The sequence below is a fragment of the Ranitomeya variabilis genome, chromosome 5 (genome assembly GCF_051348905.1).
Source record: "Ranitomeya variabilis isolate aRanVar5 chromosome 5, aRanVar5.hap1, whole genome shotgun sequence".
NCBI classification, from domain to species: Eukaryota; Metazoa; Chordata; class Amphibia; order Anura; family Dendrobatidae; genus Ranitomeya; species Ranitomeya variabilis.
In genome coordinates, this window is record NC_135236.1 from 667698933 (window position 1) to 667721678 (window position 22746).

General features: G+C 42.9%; 2 protein-coding genes across 2 annotated transcripts; one reads left to right on the top strand and one right to left on the bottom strand.

Annotated features, from left to right (window-relative positions):
* The first annotated feature begins 737 nt into the window (after window positions 1-737).
* LOC143776883 (E3 ubiquitin/ISG15 ligase TRIM25-like) lies at window positions 738-4754 on the top strand. The gene has a single exon (XM_077266701.1). It carries the CDS (start codon window positions 1203-1205, stop codon window positions 2796-2798), a length of 1596 nt encoding a protein of 531 aa, XP_077122816.1. The 5' UTR covers window positions 738-1202; the 3' UTR covers window positions 2799-4754.
* Window positions 4755-4924: 170 nt separating this feature from the next.
* Window positions 4925-22363, bottom strand: LOC143776881 (uncharacterized). Its single transcript, XM_077266699.1, has 12 exons — window positions 22339-22363; window positions 20596-20812; window positions 18628-18954; window positions 18403-18500; window positions 17696-17861; window positions 17360-17588; window positions 15252-15724; window positions 15039-15123; window positions 12792-12958; window positions 12010-12170; window positions 7658-7907; window positions 4925-5560 (listed from the first exon to the last, which is right to left on the bottom strand). The coding sequence occupies exons 2-12, from the start codon at window positions 20794-20796 to the stop codon at window positions 5336-5338; spliced, it is 2382 nt and encodes a 793-aa protein (XP_077122814.1). The 5' UTR covers window positions 20797-20812; window positions 22339-22363; the 3' UTR covers window positions 4925-5335.
* Window positions 22364-22746: the final 383 nt, after the last annotated feature.

Genomic DNA, 22746 nt, shown 5'->3' on the forward strand with positions numbered 1-22746 from the left:
CTTCTTTATCAGGTAAACACAAACATACAACATGTTCACACTCCAGGCCACATGGGGGAGCTCTGATCCAGCTTATACTGTAGGTGGCTCTCCTATATATATATATACTGGTCTGGAGGGAAAGTTAGTTAGTTTCTGTCAGAGAGACAGAGAGGAGGGAGAGAGTCAGAAGGAAGCAGAGGGGCCGTGCAGCCAAGACGGTGCTGCAGCTTCTGGACAGAGATAACACAGAAGGAAGAACAGCTTGTAGTGAGCGTGCAGGAGAGCGAAGCACAGGAGAGTGACAACTGGGGAGGACAGCTGCGATTGGGCTACCTTCCTGCAGGGCGCAGATCCCGGTAGCCGGAAGACCGAGGTTGTGTCGGACTCTAGGAGGCACAGCAGAAACCGGCAGGAGAGCTGGACTACACGTCACCTGTCCGCCCTAATACCCAGGAGACACAGTGGCGCATAGAGCCTGGGTCATGATAGAGAGACCCTGTAAAAAGGCTCGAGCCACCTGTCATACGGGTTTGTGTCTCACCTTTAAGGAGGACAGAGAGTACAGTGAGGACGTAGACAGAAGCCACAGGCAGCAAGGGACTACACCACCGTGCTAGTAGGAAGGCTTTCATCTCCATCTGGTAAGGGGGACTCTGAACTCACTTCCAAGCCGGCCGGACCCTGCCTGTACTGTGATCTGGTGCCCTGGACTGTGGCTGCCTGAAGTCTTAAGTAAACCAGGTAAAGAGACTGCAAACTTGTGTTTTCCATTCCTTTATACACTACCTACCATCTCCAGCTACACACCGGGAGCCCTGGGTACTCAACTTCACCTGTGGGAAGTTATACCATCTTAGCTGCCATAACATCACCCAGAGGACCCTGTTAAGCTGAGTCGGTCACCTCTGACTGAGAACCACAGGTGGCGTCACGAACAGAAACTTTCAAAACCCCTTTAAAGACTTTTCCTTTAACATGGGCACCCAGGGCCACGGACCGAGTCGCCGCCACGTGACATCGCCCTTTAAGTACTGGACCCGGTACCGAGTACCCCACCGCCCTGGCGGGCGTTCCACCCCTACATCATTCTCTCAGAAGGGGTATAAAAAATCTGGTGCCAGATTGCCTTCAGGGAGTTAAGTGAATGGGTGTAACTACAACATTGCTAAGTATTGAGTAATAGACACTTTCAGTTTCATTTCTTCCTTCGTCCATCAGCCATGGCGTCTATTGATCTGAGAGACGAGCTGCTCTGCTCCATTTGTTTATCTACATTTAAGGACCCTGTAATGCTGAGATGTGGACACAACTTCTGCCGGGTCTGTATTGGTCGTGTGCTGGATACACAGGACGGGTCTGGAGTTTATTCCTGTCCTGACTGCAGAGAAGAGTTTTGGGTGCGGCCGGAACTGATGAGGAACATAAATCTCCATAATGTCGCAGAACGTTTCCTGATTACTCAGCAAGAACAAGAGAAGATCACCGGGATCTGCTGCACTTACTGTGTGGACTCTCCTGTACCTGCTGTTAGATCCTGTCTACACTGTGAGGCTTCTCTGTGTGATAAACACCTGAGGGTTCACAGCAAATCACCAGAACACGTCTTATCTGATCCCAGCACTTCTCTGGAGAAAAGGAAATGTTCTGTCCATGAGAAGATCCTGGAATATTACTGCACTGAGGACGCGGCTTGTATCTGTGTGTTCTGTAGTTTGGCCGGAGAACATCGGGGACATCGAGTGGAGATGCTGGATGAGGCCTCAAAGAAGAAGAGGGAGAAACTGAGAAATGTTCTCCAGAAACTGATCATAAAGAGAGAGGAGACTGAGGAAAGAGTCGGGAGTCTGGAGGAGCGGAGGAAAAAAGCTCAAGAAAAAGCAGCTGGAGAAGCCGAGAGAGTCACTGCCCTGTGTACAGACATCAGGAGACGGGTGGACGACCTGGAGAAGAAGGTCCTGAGTGAGATCTCCAGGCAGGAAAAGGAAGAGTCACTGTCACTGTCTGCTCTGATCCATCGGCTGGAAATAAAGAAGGACGAGCTGTCCAGGAAGATGAGACACATTGAGGAGCTGTGTAACATGACGGATCCACTGACTGTCTTACAGGATCCAGACACCGGTGACTTGTTTGATCCTGAGGAGGAGGTAGGTGATGAGGACACAGGGAGACATGATAAACAGCCCCATGATGGAGATGACCTGGATGTGGCTGTGATCTCACACAGATTATGTGACGTAATATCAGGTATAAGGAGCGGGATCTATGTGGAGGGTCCTGCAGACATATTACTGGATGTAACCACAGCTGCTAATAATGTCCTTATATCAGACGACCTGAAAACTGCAACCTGGACACGAGAGAACCAGAAACGTCCAGAAACAGCAGAGAGATTCCAGGGTAATCAAGTGATGAGCAGGAGAGGATTTACCTCAGGACGACATTACTGGGATGTGGAGGGCAGTAGGTCAGGAGTGTGGAGGGTGGGGATGTGTTATCCCAGTATAGACAGGAGGGGGCGTCAGTCACTGATTGGAGATAATAACAAGTCCTGGAGTCTGGGGAGGAGATATAATAATCAGTATTCAGTGACACATAACAGTGAAGTGATCCAGTTACCTGACAAGATCTCCAGTAGAGTCAGGATATGTCTGGATTATGAGGCCGGGCAGTTGTCCTTTTATGAGCTGTGTGACCCCATCAGACACTTACACACCTTCACTGCCACCTTCTCCGAGCCCCTTCATGCTGTCTTATATGTAGTTCGGGTACACACTGATTGGTGCTACATAGAGAGCTCATTGAAGATAATAACTTAAAAGAAATGTGACTTGAGAAAGTGAAGTTTTTATAGTAAGCATTTTTACGATTTTCTATGCATTGTCTAAATGCAAAAAATTGAGTTTACGATTTGGTAGTGGAGCCTCAGTGAGACTGACTTTCTGTTCTGCAGAAATCCCTTTTCAGCAGTCATTAAACCATCACAGACAGGATTACAATAAAGGTAACAGATGATTCAGGATTCATGGTGGACAATAGGTGATGGACACAGCTGTAGACCTCTCTGCACAATGACCCCTGCACAGGTCACAGAGCACGATCACATTGCTCCTATAAAAGTCAATACGTCACCTCCAGACCACAATTCCCTGTATCTAATGTGCATTATTATCTCGATTTAATTAGCTATAAATTATAGGCTAAAATTATACATTCACTTTAAGTAATAACTCCCACGGTGATCAACTGATTGCTACATTGACTTTCTCTTAGAAAAGGGTTGTCTTCTAGGGCCAAAGAGTGCACATGAGTATTTGCTATTATAATAACACTGATTTCTGCTGATTGATTTAATTTTGTTCATTTATAGGTGATATTGTTCCTGCTTTAATAAAAAATTTCTAAAAATAAGAATATGCAAATTGCCTCTTCTGAGAAAAAGAGGACTTAACTCTATAGCGCCACCTGTTGGAAGTAGCGATCCTACAAGTCACAATCCACCCTCTAACGAGTCGTGCAATATGACTTAGGATAAAAGCCAAATCAGTATCTCAATTCGCAGACACGGTGTTTCGGGCTGTTGGCCCTCGTCAGGGCGAAGCATGAGAACTGATTTGGCTAGGTGAGAGGCTTCCAACAGGTGGCGCTATAGAGTTAAGTCCTCTTTTTCTCAGAAGAGACAATTTGCATATTTAATTTCCCAGAGGAGCATTGTACGGCAAATAAGCCTCCTTACCTAGACAAGCCAGAGATGGTATGTCACTCTCCATAAGGAGAAACGATACCCCTTAGACCTAAAAATAAGAAAAAATGCTATATAATTCACAATATAACTATATACACATTAATGTTACTGGTGGAGTTTCACATCAAATTAATATATTGTTTTTTTTTGTACATTTCCCACTTGAATATTTGATTTTGGAAAAGCTGGTTGACCACTCGACTACTTTTAGAGATATGGTATGGTTCTCCTCATAAGTTATGTCCCTTACCTCATGTACAGTGCATTGCTTTAGCTTAAGTTTCCATGGTTATAACGATTAGCAACTAACTGTCACTATATGAGTGGTCGTAACCATGGATACTTAAGCTACTGCAATGCCCTGCACGTGGGGTAAGTGACATAGCTAATCAGGTGAACTATACTATATTTCAAATGGGAAGTATTTGCTAATATTGTTATTATTACACCTACTAAATATTGGGATACGATCTTGGAGATGGGAATACCCCTTTAGGGCATATGCCACTTTATACCTTGATGATAAATTATTTCTTTGTCAACTAAAAAGCTGAATAGTGTGGAGTTAGTGGTATAATGAGTGACATCCTAATGACAGCTGATACATTTATAATTGCTGGGACCACCCAAAAAATACTAATATGGATGTCTAATGAGAAGGTCACGTGTAATGCGTGGACACTACTAAAAAGCCTACGGGACTCGTGAAAACAGCGGGACTGTGTTATAGTCTTTGTGGTGCCCCCGGAAGTAATGAGGAAGATCGTTTAAGTTGATCCTAATATTTAAAGGAGTTGTCCATAATGCAAAAATCTAGAAACTGCTATTACCACTCAACCCCTATTACTTCAATTCTGCAAAACCCGACTGGACAAGAAAGGAGTCATTTTTTTCAAAAAAGCAGAACCTTTTCTTCAAATTTTAGACAATCCCTTTAAAGAGGACCTGTCACTTGCCATAAACATGTTTTTTTTTCACCTGGTGTGAATGCCACTGTTCTCCCGAATCTGGCGATGTTTTTCTTTTCTTCCTGCGCCTCTCCGTTCCTGAGATATGACCCTCTCTTACCTACATATAAAGCTACAGGTATTTTTTTAGCCAAATGGGCGCAATATTCAAAAATTAAAAACCATACCCACTTGGTTAAAAATCTCCGCAGGGAAGAAGAGGCAATATCTCAGGAACAGAGAGGCGGAGGAAGAAATGAAAAACATCGTCGGATTCAGGAGAACGGCGGAATTTACTCCAAGTAAAAACTGCACCTTTATGGAAAATAACAGGTCCTATTATTAAGGCTTACCGTGTTATCACACTAAGGACACTCTCTGCTCATGGTGTGAATGGCTGTCAGTAGCATTTTGGGTATTTATTATTATGCTAGTGCCATCATATTCCGCAGCGCTTTACAGACATCATCATCACTCACAATGTAGATTCCCAATCAGTATGTCTTTGCAGTGTCGGAGGAAACCCACAGAAACAAGGGGAAAACATACAAAATCCTTGTAGATGTTGTCCTTGGATTTGAACCCAGGACTCCAGCACTGCAAATCAACAGTGCTAACCACTGAGCCACCTTGTTTCCCTTTAACAAAACACAAGCAGATGTTGTCAAAGAACCATGGCTGATCGAAGCGCCTGCAGATTCTGCTCCTTGAGTCGTTGCTGTAAATCTTTGTCCCTCTGGGACTCCCGCTCAGTCTGCTGGTAGAATTCCTCCAGTCTCTTGGAGACTCTGCTCTTGGATCCTTCTTGCCTTTGTTGGTGTCTTCTCCGGTCCTGGAGAGCAGCCTCTTGTTGTGTTTGTCGTGTAATCATCTGACTGTGGAGCAGCTCCTATGAAATTGGGAAAACAGATCACAGAATTGCTTAAAATGAAATTACATGAATTTAGAATAATGCAGAAGAAATTACTAAATCTTAGTAACATCTACTATATAATCGTCTAAATCTGCCTGTTTGTCTGTAATGGAAATTTTGCGTCGCTGATTGGTCGCGCCAGCCGCCCGTGACCAATCAGCGACAGGACAAGTTCTGTGAGTCACAGTGCCACATAGTGCAGTCACGTTTACTGAACAAGTTCTGTCAGTCACAGTGCCATGTAGTTCAGTCACGTTTACTGAACAAGTTCTGTCAGTCACAGTGCTACGTAGTTCTGTCACGTTTACTGAACAAGTTCTGTCAGTCACAGGGCCACGTAGTTCAGTCACGTTTACTGAACAAGTTCTGTCAGTCACAGTGCTACGTAGTTCTGTCACGTTTACTGAACAAGTTCTGTCAGTCACAGTGCCACGTAGTTGTCACGTTTACTGAACAAGTTCTGTCAGTCACAGTGCCACGTAGTTCAGTCACGTTTACTGAACAAGTTCTGTCAGTCACAGTGCCACGTAGTTGTCACGTTTACTGAACAAGTTCTGTCAGTCACAGTGCCACGTAGTTCAGTCACGTTTACTGAACAAGTTCTGTCAGTCACAGTGCCATGTAGTTCAGTCACGTTTACTGAACAAGTTCTGTCAGTCACAGTGCCACGTAGTTCAGTCACGTTTACTGAATAATTTGTCAGTCACAGTGCCACGTAGTTCAGTCACGTTTACTGAACAAGTTCTGTCAGTCACAGTGCTACGTAGTTCTGTCACGTTTACTGAACAAGTTCTGTCAGTCACAGGGCCACGTAGTTCAGTCACGTTTACTGAACAAGTTCTGTCAGTCACAGTGCTACGTAGTTCTGTCACGTTTACTGAACAAGTTCTGTCAGTCACAGTGCCACGTAGTTGTCACGTTTACTGAACAAGTTCTGTCAGTCACAGTGCCACGTAGTTCAGTCACGTTTACTGAACAAGTTCTGTCAGTCACAGTGCCACGTAGTTGTCACGTTTACTGAACAAGTTCTGTCAGTCACAGTGCCACGTAGTTCAGTCACGTTTACTGAACAAGTTCTGTCAGTCACAGTGCCATGTAGTTCAGTCACGTTTACTGAACAAGTTCTGTCAGTCACAGTGCCACGTAGTTCAGTCACGTTTACTGAATAATTTGTCAGTCACAGTGCCACGTAGTTCAGTCACGTTTACTGAACAAGTTCTGTCAGTCACAGTGTTACGTAGTTGTCACGTTTACTGAATAAGTTCTGTCAGTCACAGTGCCACGTAGTTCAGTCACGTTTACTGAATAATTTGTCAGTCACAGTGCCACGTAGTTCAGTCACGTTTACTGAACAATTTCTGTCAGTCACAGTGCCACGTAGTTCAGTCGCGTTTACTGAATAAGTTCTGTCAGTCACAGTGCCACGTAGTTCAGTCACGTTTACTGAATAAGTTGTCAGTCACAGTGCCACGTAGTTCAGTCACGTTTACTGAACAATTTCTGTCAGTCACAGTGCCACGTAGTTCAGTCACGTTTACTGAACAAGTTCTGTCACTAGATGTATTTCAAAAGATTTGGCAGCCATGGATAGAATGGAATTAGAATTGTGGGGAGGATGCATAATGTTATAGATGATGTTCATACTATACAACTGTATTTGAATTGGGGAAGGAATTTCGGATGGGAATTTGGGAAAGCATTAAAGGGGTCTCGAAGGGGGGGATAGGGAGGGAAAGGGGGGGGAGTTATGTTCATAAAATATATGATTATCTGTGAATAACAGCTTGATGTCATTTGTTATCATTGATTTTCCTTAATAAAAATTTATCTGATTAAAAAGAACAAGTTCTGTCAGTCACAGTGTGATGTAGTTCAGTCACGTTTACTGGACAAGTTCATATATTTTACCAGGAAAATCTTGTGTATTTATTGCATTATTCTTAAATCTTCATAAATAAACTACATACATATTCTAGAATACCCGATGCGTTAGAATCGGGCCACCATCTAGTATTAGAAAATTGCCTATCTAATGACAAATAATTCCACACTCGTAATATATACCGTACTCACATTATACTTCTCATCTTTCTCCTGCTGTTTATGGATCATCTCAAGATCTAGATTCTCTCTCTGCTGCCGAAGGTTCCTCCAGAACTGGACTTTCTGATCCTCCCTCTTCCACTCCTTTCTCACGTCTTCATCTTTCTTGTGGCTCCTCTCTTCAGCCGTGGCTCTGCGGGATTCTGCTTGCTGAACCTCCAATCCCTCCTGGTCTTGTCTCTTCTCCAAGTCAAGCAAGATTCTTTGCTGTGAACGAATCCTGAAATAATAATGTGACCGATTATCTTGCACATAGGAGCAGTATTACAGCAGTTATATTCTGGTACATAGGAGCAGTATTATAGTAGTTATATTCTTGTACATAGGGGCAGTATTATAGTAGTTATATTCTTGTATATAGGAGCAGTATTATAGTAGTTATATTCTTGTACATAGGGGACAGTATTATAGTAGTTATATTCTTGTACATAGAAGCAGTATTATACTAGTTATATTCTTGTACATAGGGGCAGTATTATAGTAGTTATACTCTTGTACATAGGGACAGTATTATAGTAGTTATATTCTTGTACATAGTGGGCAGTATGATAGTAGTTATATTCTTGTACATGGGGCAGTATTATAGTAGTTATATTCTTGTATATAGGGGCAGTATGATAGTAGTTATATTCTTGTACATAGGGGCAGTATTATAGTAGCTATATTCTTGTATATAGGAGCAGTATTATAGTAGTTATATTCTTGTACATAAGGGCAGTATTATAGTAGTTATATTGTTGTATATAGGGGCAGTATTATAGAAGTTATATTCAGGTACATAGAGAGCAGTATTATAGTTGTTGTATTCTTGTATATAGGAGCAGTATTATAGTTGTTTTATTCTGGCATATAGGGGCAGTATTATAGTAGTTATATTCTTGTACATAGGGGCAGTATTATAGTAGTTATATTCTTGTACATAGTGGCAGTATTATGGTAGTTATATTCTTGTACATAGAGAGCAGTATTATAGTTGTTGTATTCTTGTATATAGAGGCAGTATTATAGTAGTTATATTCTTGTACATGGGGCAGTATTATAGTAGTTATATTCTTGTACATAGTGGCAGTATTACAGTAGTTATATTCTTGTACATAGCAGTATTATAGTAGTTATATTCTTGTACATAGGGGGCAGTATTATAGTAGTTATATTCTTGTACATAGGAGCAGTATTATAGTAGTTATATTCTTGTACATAGGGGTAGTATTATAGTAATATTCTTGTATATAGGAGGCAGTATTATAGTAGTTATATTCTTGTACATAGGAGCAGTATTATAGTAGTTATATTCTTGTACATAGGGGCAGTATTATAGTACAGGTAGTCCTCGACTTACGACGTTGATCCGTTCTTACGCGTCGTCGTAAACCGAATTTCGACGTAAGTCGAACCATACGTTCATACAGTACTGTACCATAATAAAAGTACAGTGCTGCCTATCCAAACACCTATCCTAACACAGTACCCTATATAATTAGCAATAAAGATAGGTACAGTAAAATATTGTGCAGTACAGTACGTTTAATAATGAAGTACAGTACAGTACTACTGTACTGTACGTGCTGTAACAGGTAATAAACAGTGTACTGTACAGTACTGTAATAAACAAAGATAACAATTCCAAAGAGAGAACAGGCTTATTGGGAGGAATCAGCAGAAGGTGTTGGAGATACTGGGGCAGGTGAGTCAAGAGGGGCAGGGGAGTCAAGAGGGGCAGGAGAGGTAGAGGGTACAGGTACAGGATCTGTTGCAGGCCTCTCTGCCTTCTTGAAGTACTGCTGAAGGTTAGTTTGGAAGGAGACCATCTTCTTCTCCTCCAAGATCTCCTTGTAACACCTAAGGGAATCCATGACTCCTCTGGCAACCCTAGTGTACCTTTCCATGTTGGGATCCTCAGCCTCAAACTTTGACAATCCTTCCTGTATCAGGGCAAAACCTCCTGCCAAGCCCTGCCTTGTAAATCTCTTACGTTCTGGGGTTGGTATGTCTTCCTCTTCCTCTATCATCTGCTTCTCCAGTTGCATAAGGTCCTCAGCAGATAACTCCTCTCCATGAGATGCCAGTAGCTCTGTGACATCATCCTCCTCCACCTCCAGATTCATTGTTTTACTCATATCAACAACGTTCTTTATGACACTAGTCACTGACTCTTGGACCTCTGTGACATCATTCACAAACTGGGGGCACAGTTTTTTCCACACACCATTCATACTGGTCTGCTTAACCTCATCCCAGGAATCAGCAATGTTATTCACAGCATCAAGGATGTTGTATGTTTTCCAAAAGGCCTTTAGAGTCAAGTCCTTATTCTTTTCAGTTGCTGCTAAAGCATTACCAATGACCCTTCGGAGGTAGTAGGCCTTGAATGTAGCAATGACTCCTTGGTCCATAGGCTGTATTAGGGCAGTGGTATTAGGTGGAAGGTAAACCACCTTGACATTACGGTTAAAGTCATCCAGACGGGCAGGGTGTCCAGGGGCATTGTCCAGAATTAGCAACACCTTAAAGGGGATATCCTTGGAGGTACAATACCGCTCCACGCCTGGCACAAAATGGTGGGTGAACCAGTCATCAAACACTGCGAGTGTCACCCATGCCTTCCTATTAGACTTCCAGATGACTGGTAGTTGACTCTTTGAAATGCCCTTGAGTGCCCTTGGATTCTCAGCCTGATACACCAGCATGGGCTTCAGTTTGTAGTCGCCAGCAGCATTGCCCCCAAGAAGCAAAGTCAGTCTCTCCTTGCCGACTTTATGACCTGGTGCTGACCTCTCCTCCTTGGCGATGTACGTACGGTTAGGCAAACGTTTCCAAAACAAGCCTGTCTCATCCACGTTGAACACTTGTTGAGCACAGTAACCACCCTCCTCAATTATCTCAGCCAATGCTTTAGGAAACTCAGTTGCTGCTTTCTCATCAGCACTAGCAGCTTCACCTTGCACTTTAATGTTATGGAAATTGGCACGATCCTTAAACCTCATAAACCAACCCCTACTCGCCACAAATTCTTCACTTTCACTTTCTTCCCCCTTATCTCTTTTCAACGCCTCAAACAGTCGCCTAGCCTTCTCCTGAATAACCATAAGGCTCACAGGGATACGGCGTTGATTTTGGTCTTCCAACCAAAGCACCAATAATCTTTCCATCTCAATAATAAGCCCACTCCGCTGCTTTGTTATCACTGTCGCTTTCATAGGAGCAGATCCTTTCACATGTTCAAGGATACGATCTTTATCCTTGATAATTGTAGCAACAGTCGAACGACTAAGTCCTAATGACCTGCCAATTTCTGTTGGTGTTTCCCCCTTATCAGATCGCCTTAGGATATCCACTTTCACCTCCATGGTGATGGCCTTCCTTTTCTTTGATTCACTGCTGGTGTCAGATGAGTCTACTTTGCGTTTGGGAGCCATAATGAAGTGTGTTATGGTGTGCAGGAGGCTCAGTTTCCTCTGTAACCGGGTACAGTGTACAGTAGTTCCGCCCCTGCACGTAGTTCGACTTACGACGCAAAACGTCGTAAGTCGGAATGAGGCGTCGTATAAAGCGTCGTAAACACGAAACGACGTAACCCGAGACCGTCGTAAACCGAGGACTACCTGTAGTTATATTCTTGTACATAGGAGCAGTATTATAGTAGTTATATTCTTGTACATAGGGGCAGTATTATAGTAGTTATATTCTTGTACATAGTGGCAGTATTATAGTAGTTATATTTTTGTACAGTAGTTATATTCTTGTACATAGGGGCAGTATTATAGTAGTTATATTCTTGTACATAGTGGCAGTATTATAGTAGTTATATTTTTGTACATAGGGGCAGTTTTATAGTAGTTTTATTCTTGTACATAGGGGCAGTGTTATAGTAGTCATATTCTTGTACTTAGGGGGCAGTATTATAGTAGTTATATTCTTGTACATAGGTGCAGTATTATAGTATTAATTTTCTTGTACATAGGGGCAGTATTATAGTAGTTATATTCTTGTACATAGGGAGCAGTATTATAGTAGTTATATTCTTGTACATAGGAGCAGTATTATAGTAGTTATATTCCTGTACATAGGGGCAGCATTATAGTAGTTATATTCTTGTACATAGGGGCAGTATTATAGCAGTTATATTCTTGTACATAGGGGCAGTATTATAGTAGTTATAATCTTGTACATAGGGGCAGTATTATAGTAGTTATATTCTTGTACATAGAGGGCAGTATTATAGGAGTTATATTTTCGTATATGGAAGGCAGTATTATAGCAATTTGAGAATCCATAACATTGAGAGAATCGCTAGTAATAATCACTGATCTACAACTCTATACCGTCTGTTATCCTGAAGCATCAGTTCTCTCTGTTCCAGTTCCCGCATCCTCTCTTCTCTCTTCCTCTGTCTTTCCTCCACTCGCGTCCTCTGTAGTTCTGCTGTCTCCTCTTCCTTTTGTTCTCTCAGTTCCTGATTTTTCCTGACTTTAGCTTCATAATTCTAGAGAGATAAAACATGTTCAGTGTTGAGATTTAAATGTGTGGGGTGAATTCCAACCCAAAGCTCAACCCCATATCTCTCACGTGACAATACGTCTTATCCAAAAGGGTGAAAGCATGCTTAGATTTGTATTGTTTGTCCTAGGATTTAGAGGGGTTGTCCACTACTTTTACATTGAAGGTTTATCCTTGGGAAACGTCATCAATGTCTGATTGGTTCGACACCCGATGCCCCGATCAGCTGTTCCCGGTGTTGGCCGCAGCTGGTACTGCTAAGTCACAGAGGTGCACAGCGGAGCTACGTCAACTCTATAGTGGCCAATGGTATTATTGATCATCCACCCCCTTTTTAAAAATCAATAGGTGATGGATGTGCAGTACCCGGCCGCGGCCACTAGTCCATTGACGGAGCTGTGCTGTGCAGCACAACGAACAGCAGAATGAAGGGTTTATGACAGCATCTGACTACAGAGGGTTTGTTTGTAGTCTGTAACCGTGACGACACATACAGCTGTATAGAGAAGAACATGGCTGTAAATGAAGGTGATGGAGAAAAAAGATGATGACGGAACCCATGTTTATCGTCCTATAGGTCTTCGGTAAAGCTGTCACCTTAACTTACTAGTTTTAGAGGGGTAGAACGTGGTCTCCGATCAAGAATCACAGACTCCATAGTTCTGCGATCCTCTTTCATTGCCCTTTCTATACGCATCAAAGTTTCCTGTAGATGAGTCACGTTGCCGAGTTTTGACGAGGAGGGTCTAAGTGATGAACCCATTATACCCACGTCTATGAGATAAAATAAAAAGAAAAACATAACAAAAAAACCTTTATATAATTGATATTTCATATTTAGGGTACTATTATATCATAAAAAGGATTCCCTCATTCAATGCCTCCATGACGTACCCTGGAGGACCCAGCACGTCCAAGCATTAGATGGACAACCCACTGATTTCAGTAAGCACCGTGTAATGCTTCATTTCCCCACTGGTGGTGCTGCAGGAAAACTGAACACTGGCTGTTGATTTCCTCCACAGACGATCACAAGCGATCTTAGGTCAGATCAACTTATTTTAAGAGAACCATATTGAACGAAATGCAGAGAACCCATTTTTAACATTTAAATCTAAACAATTATGACCTTGAGAACGTAAATAATAATAATCTTTATTTTTATATTGCGCTGTCTTATTCAGCAGCGCTTTACATAAATAATATTTTTATTTTTCCATCATTCGTTCCGGTGATCATAATTTTATTTTATTTTTTATATGTAGAAGTATGAGGCTTTGTTTTTAGGCGTCTTTTTTTTTTTACTTTTTTGAAAAAATAAAAATAAAAACTATTTTATTTTATTGGGTCATATATAGATGATGTTATATATTTAGTGTACAGGCCACAGGGTGACAGCTCAAGGCTTGTTTTATGTCTTATTATATGTATTCCCATGCGATTGGTTTCATGTCTTTTTCTTTCTCCTGACTATAGTGATTGGTTAAGACTAAGGATGCTCTCAACGTCAGAAACGCGTGGGCTAACATTTTATGTTTTTACGATAAAGATTGAATATTGAACATCTTCAGTTATAGTACAAGTGCCCAATCAATCACTTACTACCTGCTGCTTAGGAAGAAAAGAGACCTCATTAATGCCCCCATACACATGGCCAACTGGTTTAGCCGACAGTCTGATGTGTGTGGTGGCACCGGCTGACTGATGATTTGGAGAGATGTTGATGAGACATGTCTGATTTCGGATTGTTCTCTCTGAGGTAAGGTACCAGCCGTTGTGTCACTCGGTGGCTTTCTCAGAGAGAACACAGGAACGATCAGACGAAAGAGCGCTCCTGTGTATGAGAGTCGACTGAGATGGTCGTCAACTGAATAATCGGCTGAAACATCGTTCATTCAACACCCATGTAATGTGAATTTGCCAGTTGTGGAGACACGGGTGGGGGTCAGTGGATGCTCTCGTCCGATGGTCAGATACCGCATGGACCAGGACACATCCCACTGGTGCCACCAAATGTGGAGACACGATGGTCAGTGGGTGCTGTCGTCCATTGGCCTGGCTGTCTTAAGATCGAAAAGACCAGGGCTCCTCCCACTGAATGCCCGCTCTCCTTTCCCATAGACAAAATGCTACTCAACACAGGGTGAAAGCGTAACACAGCGTGACAATACTTTATTGAACTACCAACAGACAATAACATATACAACATCCCAGCAAAATACCCACATTTGTGATTCAGGTCATCATTCTCATGTCAGAAGAGAGGTGGGATGACTTTAACTCTCATCGTGTGAGTATTTAATCAATCTGCCTAGTTCGTCCTTCTCTGTTTTTCAAGTCAACAAACTACTTGGACTTATACAATGGGTAATCAACATATTAGCAAACATCTATTTTTATATTGCCCTATGTCCCTGTCTTGCAAAGATAGCAGACAATAACCCGTAGGAGCTGATATAAGATGTAAACAGCAGCCATTCATCAATTCATAAACAACAAAAATTGAAACAATAGTCTATGATTCTTGACCTACCGGAAGAAAAACAAATCAATTTTAGAGTCAACATTCAGACTCATGAATAATAGCCTATGTCTCTTGGCCTACTGAAAACAGACGTCTGGATGCTGTGTCGTCACACCAGCTTTAGTCCTTTTGCTTTTCAAACGGGAAATGTCCTAGTGGTCACCTCCAAACTAATCTAATCTTTTTGACGTTTCTCACCCCAAACAGTTAAAATCAGACAAACTTCCGAATTTTTGGTATCTAATAGGTATGGGGACCTTCCAACAGATGATGTCGGGTAAAGTAGGATTTGACCAGTTAGAATTCAGATGGTGTACATTTTATAGTTACCTTCTCTTCTCCTATTATAAGACGTTTCCAGAGGGTCGATGAGGTTTTCCGTTTGAGTGTCTCTACTATGGATGAGAGGTTCCTTCTGAAACACAAAGAATCACCTAAGAAGAAGCGTCAGCCACCTTCCGTCTGCAAGAATTTCTCGATTTCTAAAAACACCAATGTGATAAACAGTACGGGACTTGTGGTCAACTGACAGCCTAAACATACATGTCTACTTATCTGGTGGAATCCCTGGTACCGTACATTCTTCCTCTGGAGTTTGGGTTTTTCCTTGTCAGGTTCTTCATTTTTGGGGGGAGCTTTGTCCTTTTGGGTAGATTTTTCTTTAGTTGCCGTGATCCGGTTGATGTGGTTCAGTGAATTCCTGAGGGCCACCCATAACTCCTCGGGAACATGACACTTTTGACAAACACCAGTATCGGGACCACAATAGTGACAAGTATGAGACCCAGAGCCAACAAATTTCTCTTCTGCCTGAGACTCTTGGTGATAATCACTCGTGCCCATAAAGGGGAAACTGGTGCAAGTCTCTATAAGCTTCTTTCGAGTTTCTGGAGGAATATAGAGCTCCAAGGTGATGCGGTCACCTAAAGTCTGAGGGATCCATATGGCCAGGCCAGGAGGAACTTGCTTAGTCTTTCCATTCCAGAAAGTCACCAGGACCCCAGTGCTGTCAAAAGCTAACAAAGAATGTATATCAACACATGGTAAATTAACTCCACCAGCAGAATAGTGAGTGCAGCTCTGGAGTATAATACAGGATGTAACTCAGGATCAGTAATGTAATGTATGTACACAGTGACTGCATCAGCAGAATAGTGAGTGCAGCTCTGGAGTATAATACAGGATGTAACTCAGGATCAGTAATGTAATGTATGTACACAGTGACTGCACCAGCAGAATAGTGAGTGCAGCTCTGGAGTATAATACAGGATATAACTCAGGATCAGTGATGTAATGTATCTACACAGTGACTGCACCAGCAGAATAGTGAGTGCAGCTCTGGAATATAATACAGGATGTAACTCAGGATCAGTAATGTATGTACACAGTGACTGCACCAGCAGAATACTGAGTGCAGCTCTGGAGTATAATACAGGATATAACTCAGGATCAGTAATGTAATGTATGTACACAGTGACTGCACCAGCAGAATAGTGAGCGCAGCTCTGGAGTATAATACAGGATGTAACTCAGGATCAGTAATTTAATGTATGTACACGGTGACTGCACCAGCAGAATAGTGAGTGCAGCTCTGGAGTATAATACAGGATATAACTCAGGATCAGTAATGTAATGTATGTACACAGTGACTGCACCAGCAGAATAGTGAGTGCAGCTCTGGAGTATAATACAGGATATAACTCAGGATCAGTAATGTAATGTATGTACACAGTGACTGCACCAGCAGAATAGTGAGCGCAGCTCTGGAGTATAATACAGGATGTAACTCAGGATCAGTAATGTAATGTATGTACACGGTGACTGCACCAGCAGAATAGTGAGTGCAGCTCTGGAGTATAATACAGGATATAACTCAGGATCAGTAATGTAATGTATGTACACAGTGACTGCACCAGCAGAATAGTGAGTGCAGCTCTGGAGCATAATACAGGATGTAACTCATGATCAGTAATGTAATGTATGTACACAGTGACTGCACCAGCAGAATAGTGAGTGCAGCTCTGGGGTATAATACAGGATGTAACTTAGGATCAGTACAAAATAACAAAAAACAAGTACTACCATCATAAACATTAGGAATCTGATTCATCATTGCATTTCCGCCCTTTTTTGGCATGAATACCTCTAAATTAGTGACTTTTTGATTTGCAACAAATTCATCAAAGATCTCGGCTTTCTTTCAAGTTGTCTCTGTGGTTTGTACATCAATTTGGCTCTTCCATATGATTTAGACAGATTCATGAAATGCGACTTTTTTAAAAAAGTTGCAAAAATATGGTACAACTTTACTACGGTCCCTCCTGGGTAGATTTTATGTACGCCAGTTATTTTAGCGAGATTTTTCGATACCTGTGCCTTTTCCACTAAACCGATGCAAAACCAGATAAAGACAGACAAAAAAAGCCAATTTTGGCCTTTGCGTAAAATTCTTGAAGGGAACTATTTTGATAAATTTGGTGCAAAAAAGACGGCGAAAACCACACGTCAAACAATAAAAGTGACTCAAAAACGCAAATGATGAATCGACTCTAGATGTTAAACAGGTATTCAAATGTGAAAATTTCATTGGAATGAATTTAGAAGACTAAATTATTTTGCTTTTAGATCGACATCCTCCCACACAGTCATACCTAATCCACGCGCTCGGGTTTCTTTTCCTTGCAGAACAGTACCAGGTCCATAGTTCTCCATTTTAGCATCTGCCGGTGCTAGAACATGGTCTCCTGGAGATAGGGGTCTCCACCTTGCATCTTCATAGTGGATGATGTCACAAACTGGTGTCTCCTGCATGCGGAACTGACTTTTACCCTTTAAGGAGCGACATTTCTCAAACTCCACAAGGAATCGGTCACTGGAGCCCTGAAGTTGTGATTAAGCGAGACACAATCGTTGACTTAGTAGACAATCCAATGGAGATTGGGACTTCAGAGACATGTTCAGAGAAGTAAGGCGTTGCTAATACTCACCTCCACCTCGTGGGCAATGTGCCCCATGTAATACAGTCCATCAGCGTCCCTGCGGGCCAATACCCTGGCCCCTCTAAACAAACTCAATACCTCCGGTGCTAATTGCACAGGGCTTACGGGAGATGGAAGTTCTTTGGGGAGGACACAGCAGTCGATTGGTTCCAACCTGAGAAACATTAAATCGAAGGGAAATATCGGACCCGAACCCAACGCAAGTTCCTTCATTTTTTGGTATTATGGTGCCAGATGATAGGATTGCATTGATTTACACACGTTACTATCATTGGTGAATTTAGACCTTTTTTACCTCAGCTTAACATGCAGATCCCATTTCTCGGCCTGCAGTTAAGAAATAAGTTTAGGGTAGTACAGTAAATAGAGAGGGAGGAGGGGGATGCGGCTGCAGCTTCTCGCTATAAGACAGCATGCTGTGAGAGGGAGTGAGGAGCAGATGTAGAGGGACAGACATCTATGTATTATATACAGCACTAAACATGTACAAAAGCATGGAAGGAAAGGTACTACAGTTTTAGAGGTCAAGGGCTCAAAATGGCCAAATGTAGGATTTCGAAAATTATAGGCAAAGATGTCGCTCACCTCTATTCACTGCTGCTACTTCTTGAGAAAGATATGTCATAAAATGCATATAAATCTAGAATAGTACATGGATATAAGCAGGGTATAAATGTCATGGGAGTGATACTTACCGAGGTTCAGAGGAAACGACGGTTGAGAAAGTGCAGGAAGACGAAGATGATGATGATGGGCAATAATGACGGGGTCTCTGATGACCATTAATTCTGGTCTGAAAACAACGGATTTATATATTTTATAATGGAGAGTATAAAGGGTCTGTCAGCTCTCCCGTGTGGTGTAGCATGTAGAAGATCTATCAGATCCTCAGGTCACAGTGGCCGTTCTTTATTACCTACCATATCTGAAGATCTCAGAGGCTTCAGATTAATTGTTCGGAAGGCTCCTTCTCTCGTCCAGTCATTCGGCTCCTCTCGCAGGTACACCACATTTACAGAGCAGGGGTTCTCATCTCTGGCGAGAAAGTTGTAGATGTTCTGCAGAACTCGGGGTGGTAGAATGTCCATCACTAGGTACACCGACTGACATGATGGGTCCTCGAAAGCTGCAGCCAAAGCTTCAGAAGGGTCAGCACCAGAATCACAGGTAAGAGTCCGGATCCATGAAATGGCCTGATTGGCGGTTTCTGGGGTCCACGTCACCATGCGATCACACCACTTATGGATCTAACAAAAAGTAGTTTAGATTCGTTACCAAACTTACCCAAGTCGAGAATCTCCCATTTGAATGGAGCTGTAGTGAGCATGTGCGACCACCACATCTGTAGACCCTGAATGGTGTGGTGGTCGCACATGCTCATTAGTACTTCTTTCACTTAAGATTCCTTCTGTTCTGTTGATCCTTGGTGGGGGGTCCTAGTGGTCTGTCGCCCAGAAATCACACAATTGTCAACTCCTTTAACAATTTCAGAAGCTGCACATGTGTGCATTTCTGATCATCCAATGGATCTGATCAAGAATAAAGATGACTATGAGGTTGTCCAGGACTTTCATATTGATACCCTAACCTTGAGATGGTTCATCAATATTAGATAGGTGGGAGTCTGACACCTGTCATCCCCACTAATCAGCTTAGGGTGTGGGGTGTCGGACCACCACCAATTTGGTATTGATGACCTATTCAAAGAATAGACCATTGATATCACAAGACAATCAATTTAAAAGGGGTATTCCCAAGTTTGAAAGTTCTGTACAACTTCCCGATCACTGGGGACTGTGTTGTGATCCTAGTGGTAGAGGATCGCAGAAGTTCCAGCTAAGTCCGCAAACACAAAATCTAGCTCATAGGAAGGTGGTAACTTGGCTGACCGTATATCTGATCCTAGCACAACAACTAAAAGTAGCCGGGGAACGTACCTACGTTGATTCTAGACGTCTCGCACCAGCCGGAGAACTAACTAACCCTTTCAGAGGAAATAAGACCTCACTTGCCTCAAGAGAAAGGACCCCAAAGTTATGATACAAGCCCCCAACAAATAATAACGGTGAGGTAAGAAGAAAAGACAAACATAAGTATGAACTAGATTTAGCAAAGTGAGGCTCACTAATTAATAGCAGAAAATAGGAAGAGGACTTATGCGGTCAGCAAAAACCCTACAAAAATATCCACGCTGGATATCCAAGAACCCCCGCACCGACTAACGGTGTGGGGGGAGAATATCAGCCCCCTAGAGCTTCCAGCAAAAATCAGGAATCACATTGTAACAAGCTGGAACAAAATAGCAGTAATGCGAATAAACAAAAATAGGAAAGCAGGACTTAGCTTATCTTGCAAAAAGCAGGAGACCAGGAGACAGGAGCAAACAGACATAGACTGACTACATCGATTCCAGGCACTAGACTGAGTTTCCAGGAAGTCTAAATAAGAACACCCAAGGCCTAACGAACCAGGTGGGTACCAACCTGGAGAAAGACAATCCAAGTGTCATACCGCTAGTGATCACAAGAGGGAGCCAAGAAATACAGTTCACAACAGGACTGCAGGACCAACAACTAATCCCCAGAACCAAGGCTCCTGCGAATGGATTGGTGGTCGACCATGCACTTTGCTGATCAATTCCTTCTTAATGGAATCACTGGAGATAGCCAAAGGACTTTGCTGGTCTTCGGGCACTCCCATTAAGTATGGATGTGGCGTAGGTGCACATGTTCAATCACGGCTCCTTTCACCTAGTTCTCAGCATCAGTGCGGTTCGAACCCCCAGCGATCTGGATGTTATCCCTTGGGATAGGGAATAACTTCCAAACCTGAGGATATCATTTTAAGGATATTTTTTTTTTTTATCATGGATGGACATGGTCTCGTACCTCCTCAGAGAAGTAGATGACATTGAATGATGGCGCTCTCCAGCCGGTGACCAAGTTGTACAGTGCCTTGGAGACATAATCCTTCAGAAGATTCAACTTCACGGGGTCTCCATCCAATGTGCCCACCGCGAATGTCACAGCTCCAGTGAGGTTCTCAGGACACCGGGAGCAGAAGCAGCTGGGATGGTGGAGACTGGACATGTCTCGTGTGTGTCTTCTGATGTGAGCACATAAGATCACGTCACATAACGCCGATAATCCAAACCGGTCTCTAAGAGTGTGAGGAAAACAGCAACGTACAAACAAGCCGTCTCCCTTCTTCCTAGAGATAAGCAGCACTTAGTGAGAGGAGCAATGCTCCCATCCATGTTTATATTTGGATGCAGTCTCCTGGATACACGACACAGGATAAGCAAGTCTGCACATGTCACAGGTCACAGTCTAGAGGTGGGAAAGGAACTGCAAGACCTGTAGGCAGCCATCTCAGCTACCTACTGGAAGACACAACCTCTTGGTTAGTCACCTGTGTTTGATGGCTAACTACTAACCAGGATAAGGACTACCAGACCTGTGGAGCAACCATCTCAGCTTCCTACTGGAAGACATAACCTTCTTGTTAGCCACTTGTGTTTAGTGGTTATCCAAGATAAGGACTACCGGACCTGTGGTCAACCATCTCAGCTACCTACTGGAAGAACTGACCTCATGGTTAGTCACCTCTGTTTGGTGGCTAATCAGGATAAAGGCTACTGGACCTGTGGGGCAACCATCTCAGCTACCTACTGAAAGAGACAACCTCCTGGTTAGTCACCTGTGTTTGGTGGCAAACTACTAACCAGGATAAGGACTACCGGACCTGTGGTCAACCATCTCAGCTTCCTACTGGAAGACACAACCTCCTGGTTAGTCACCTGTGTTTGGTGGCAAACTGCTAACCAGGATAAGGACTACTAGACCTGTGGAGCAACCATCTCAGCTTCCTACTGGAAGACACAACCTCCTGGTTAGCCACTTGTGTTTAGTGGTTATCCAAGATAAGGACTACCGGACCTGTGGTCAACCATCTCAGCTTCCTACTTGAAGAACTGACCCCCTGGTTAGTCACCTCTGTTTGGTGGCTAACCAGGATAAAGGCTACTGGACCTGTGGTGCAACCATCTCAACTACCTACTAGAAGAACTGACCTCCTGGTTAGTCACCTCTGTCTGGTGGCTTAACAGGATAAAGACTACCAGACCTGATGGCAACCATCTCTGCTACTTACTGTAAGATTTGACCCACTGAATAGTCAACTGTGTTGGATTCTCCGACTGAATGGTCTCCTACACTTTCTAGGACTCTGTGCATCAGGTCGGGGGGCTGCAACCCATGCCAGCCATGTTGATCGATAGCCTACCAGTGTTAAGTTCAACCTCCTATGAAGACCCATCTCCCGTGAGGTTCAGAACTGATTCCGGGGGGTCCGAGGAGTTATGTGACAACCCGCAAGAGGCGCGACAGTCCGGATAACGTAAAAGTACCAAAATGATCGGTTCATCCATAAAACACATGGACCTGTCTGGTCCCGCGGCGGGCGACGCTCCTGGGCATCATATTTATCATATAGCTTAAAGTGACCCCCTTCTCTATTAAATCCCTCATGTCATATGACACAATGGGCAGCCAAAACTAGACCCTAAGACCCCTGAGACCCCAATATACAGCGCCCCGCATAGTATACCTGTATGCAGCAGTCACACTCACCTGCTCAGAGCTCGGACCGTCGGGCGCTAGGACCCCGGACATGCGCTATGTGTACTACGCTCTGTTTACACAGACACCATGACAACGGGATATACCATTCTTATTTACAGGGGAGCACTACAGTCTAAAAAGCACGGTGTAATATTCAATTTCGGAGCAGAATCCTTACATAAAATCCATAATATAAATCTACTAATCAGCCAGCACTAAGATTTCCTGTCATTAGATCAATACTTGTATCAATACCGGTTATTTTTGTTCTAGTGTTATAACGTGCGTTGAGGGGTTAAAACTGAATTTAAACGCAATTATCCAGGAACGGAAAACTGTAGGTATAAAGAGGGATCATCGGAGAGCGATTTTAGAACGAAGTAAATTATAAACACCCCCCTTTTTTTTTTGGTAATG

What these genes read in the sequence shown, in the direction of transcription:
- LOC143776883 (XM_077266701.1), top strand. Translation starts at nt 1,203, where the DNA reads ATGGCGTCTATTGATCTGAGAGACGAGCTGCTCTGCTCCATTTGTTTA.
- LOC143776881 (XM_077266699.1), bottom strand. Translation starts at nt 20,796, where the DNA reads ATGTCCAGTCTCCACCATCCCAGCTGCTTCTGCTCCCGGTGTCCTGAG. An exon ending in TCCACCAGATAAGTAGACAT is followed by an intron (nt 15,124 to 15,251) that starts GTATGTTTAGGC and finishes TTTGTGTTTCAG; the next exon opens with AAGGAACCTCTCATCCATAG. An exon ending in AGAAAGATGAGAAGTATAAT is followed by an intron (nt 5,561 to 7,657) that starts GTGAGTACGGTA and finishes CCAATTTCATAG; the next exon opens with GAGCTGCTCCACAGTCAGAT.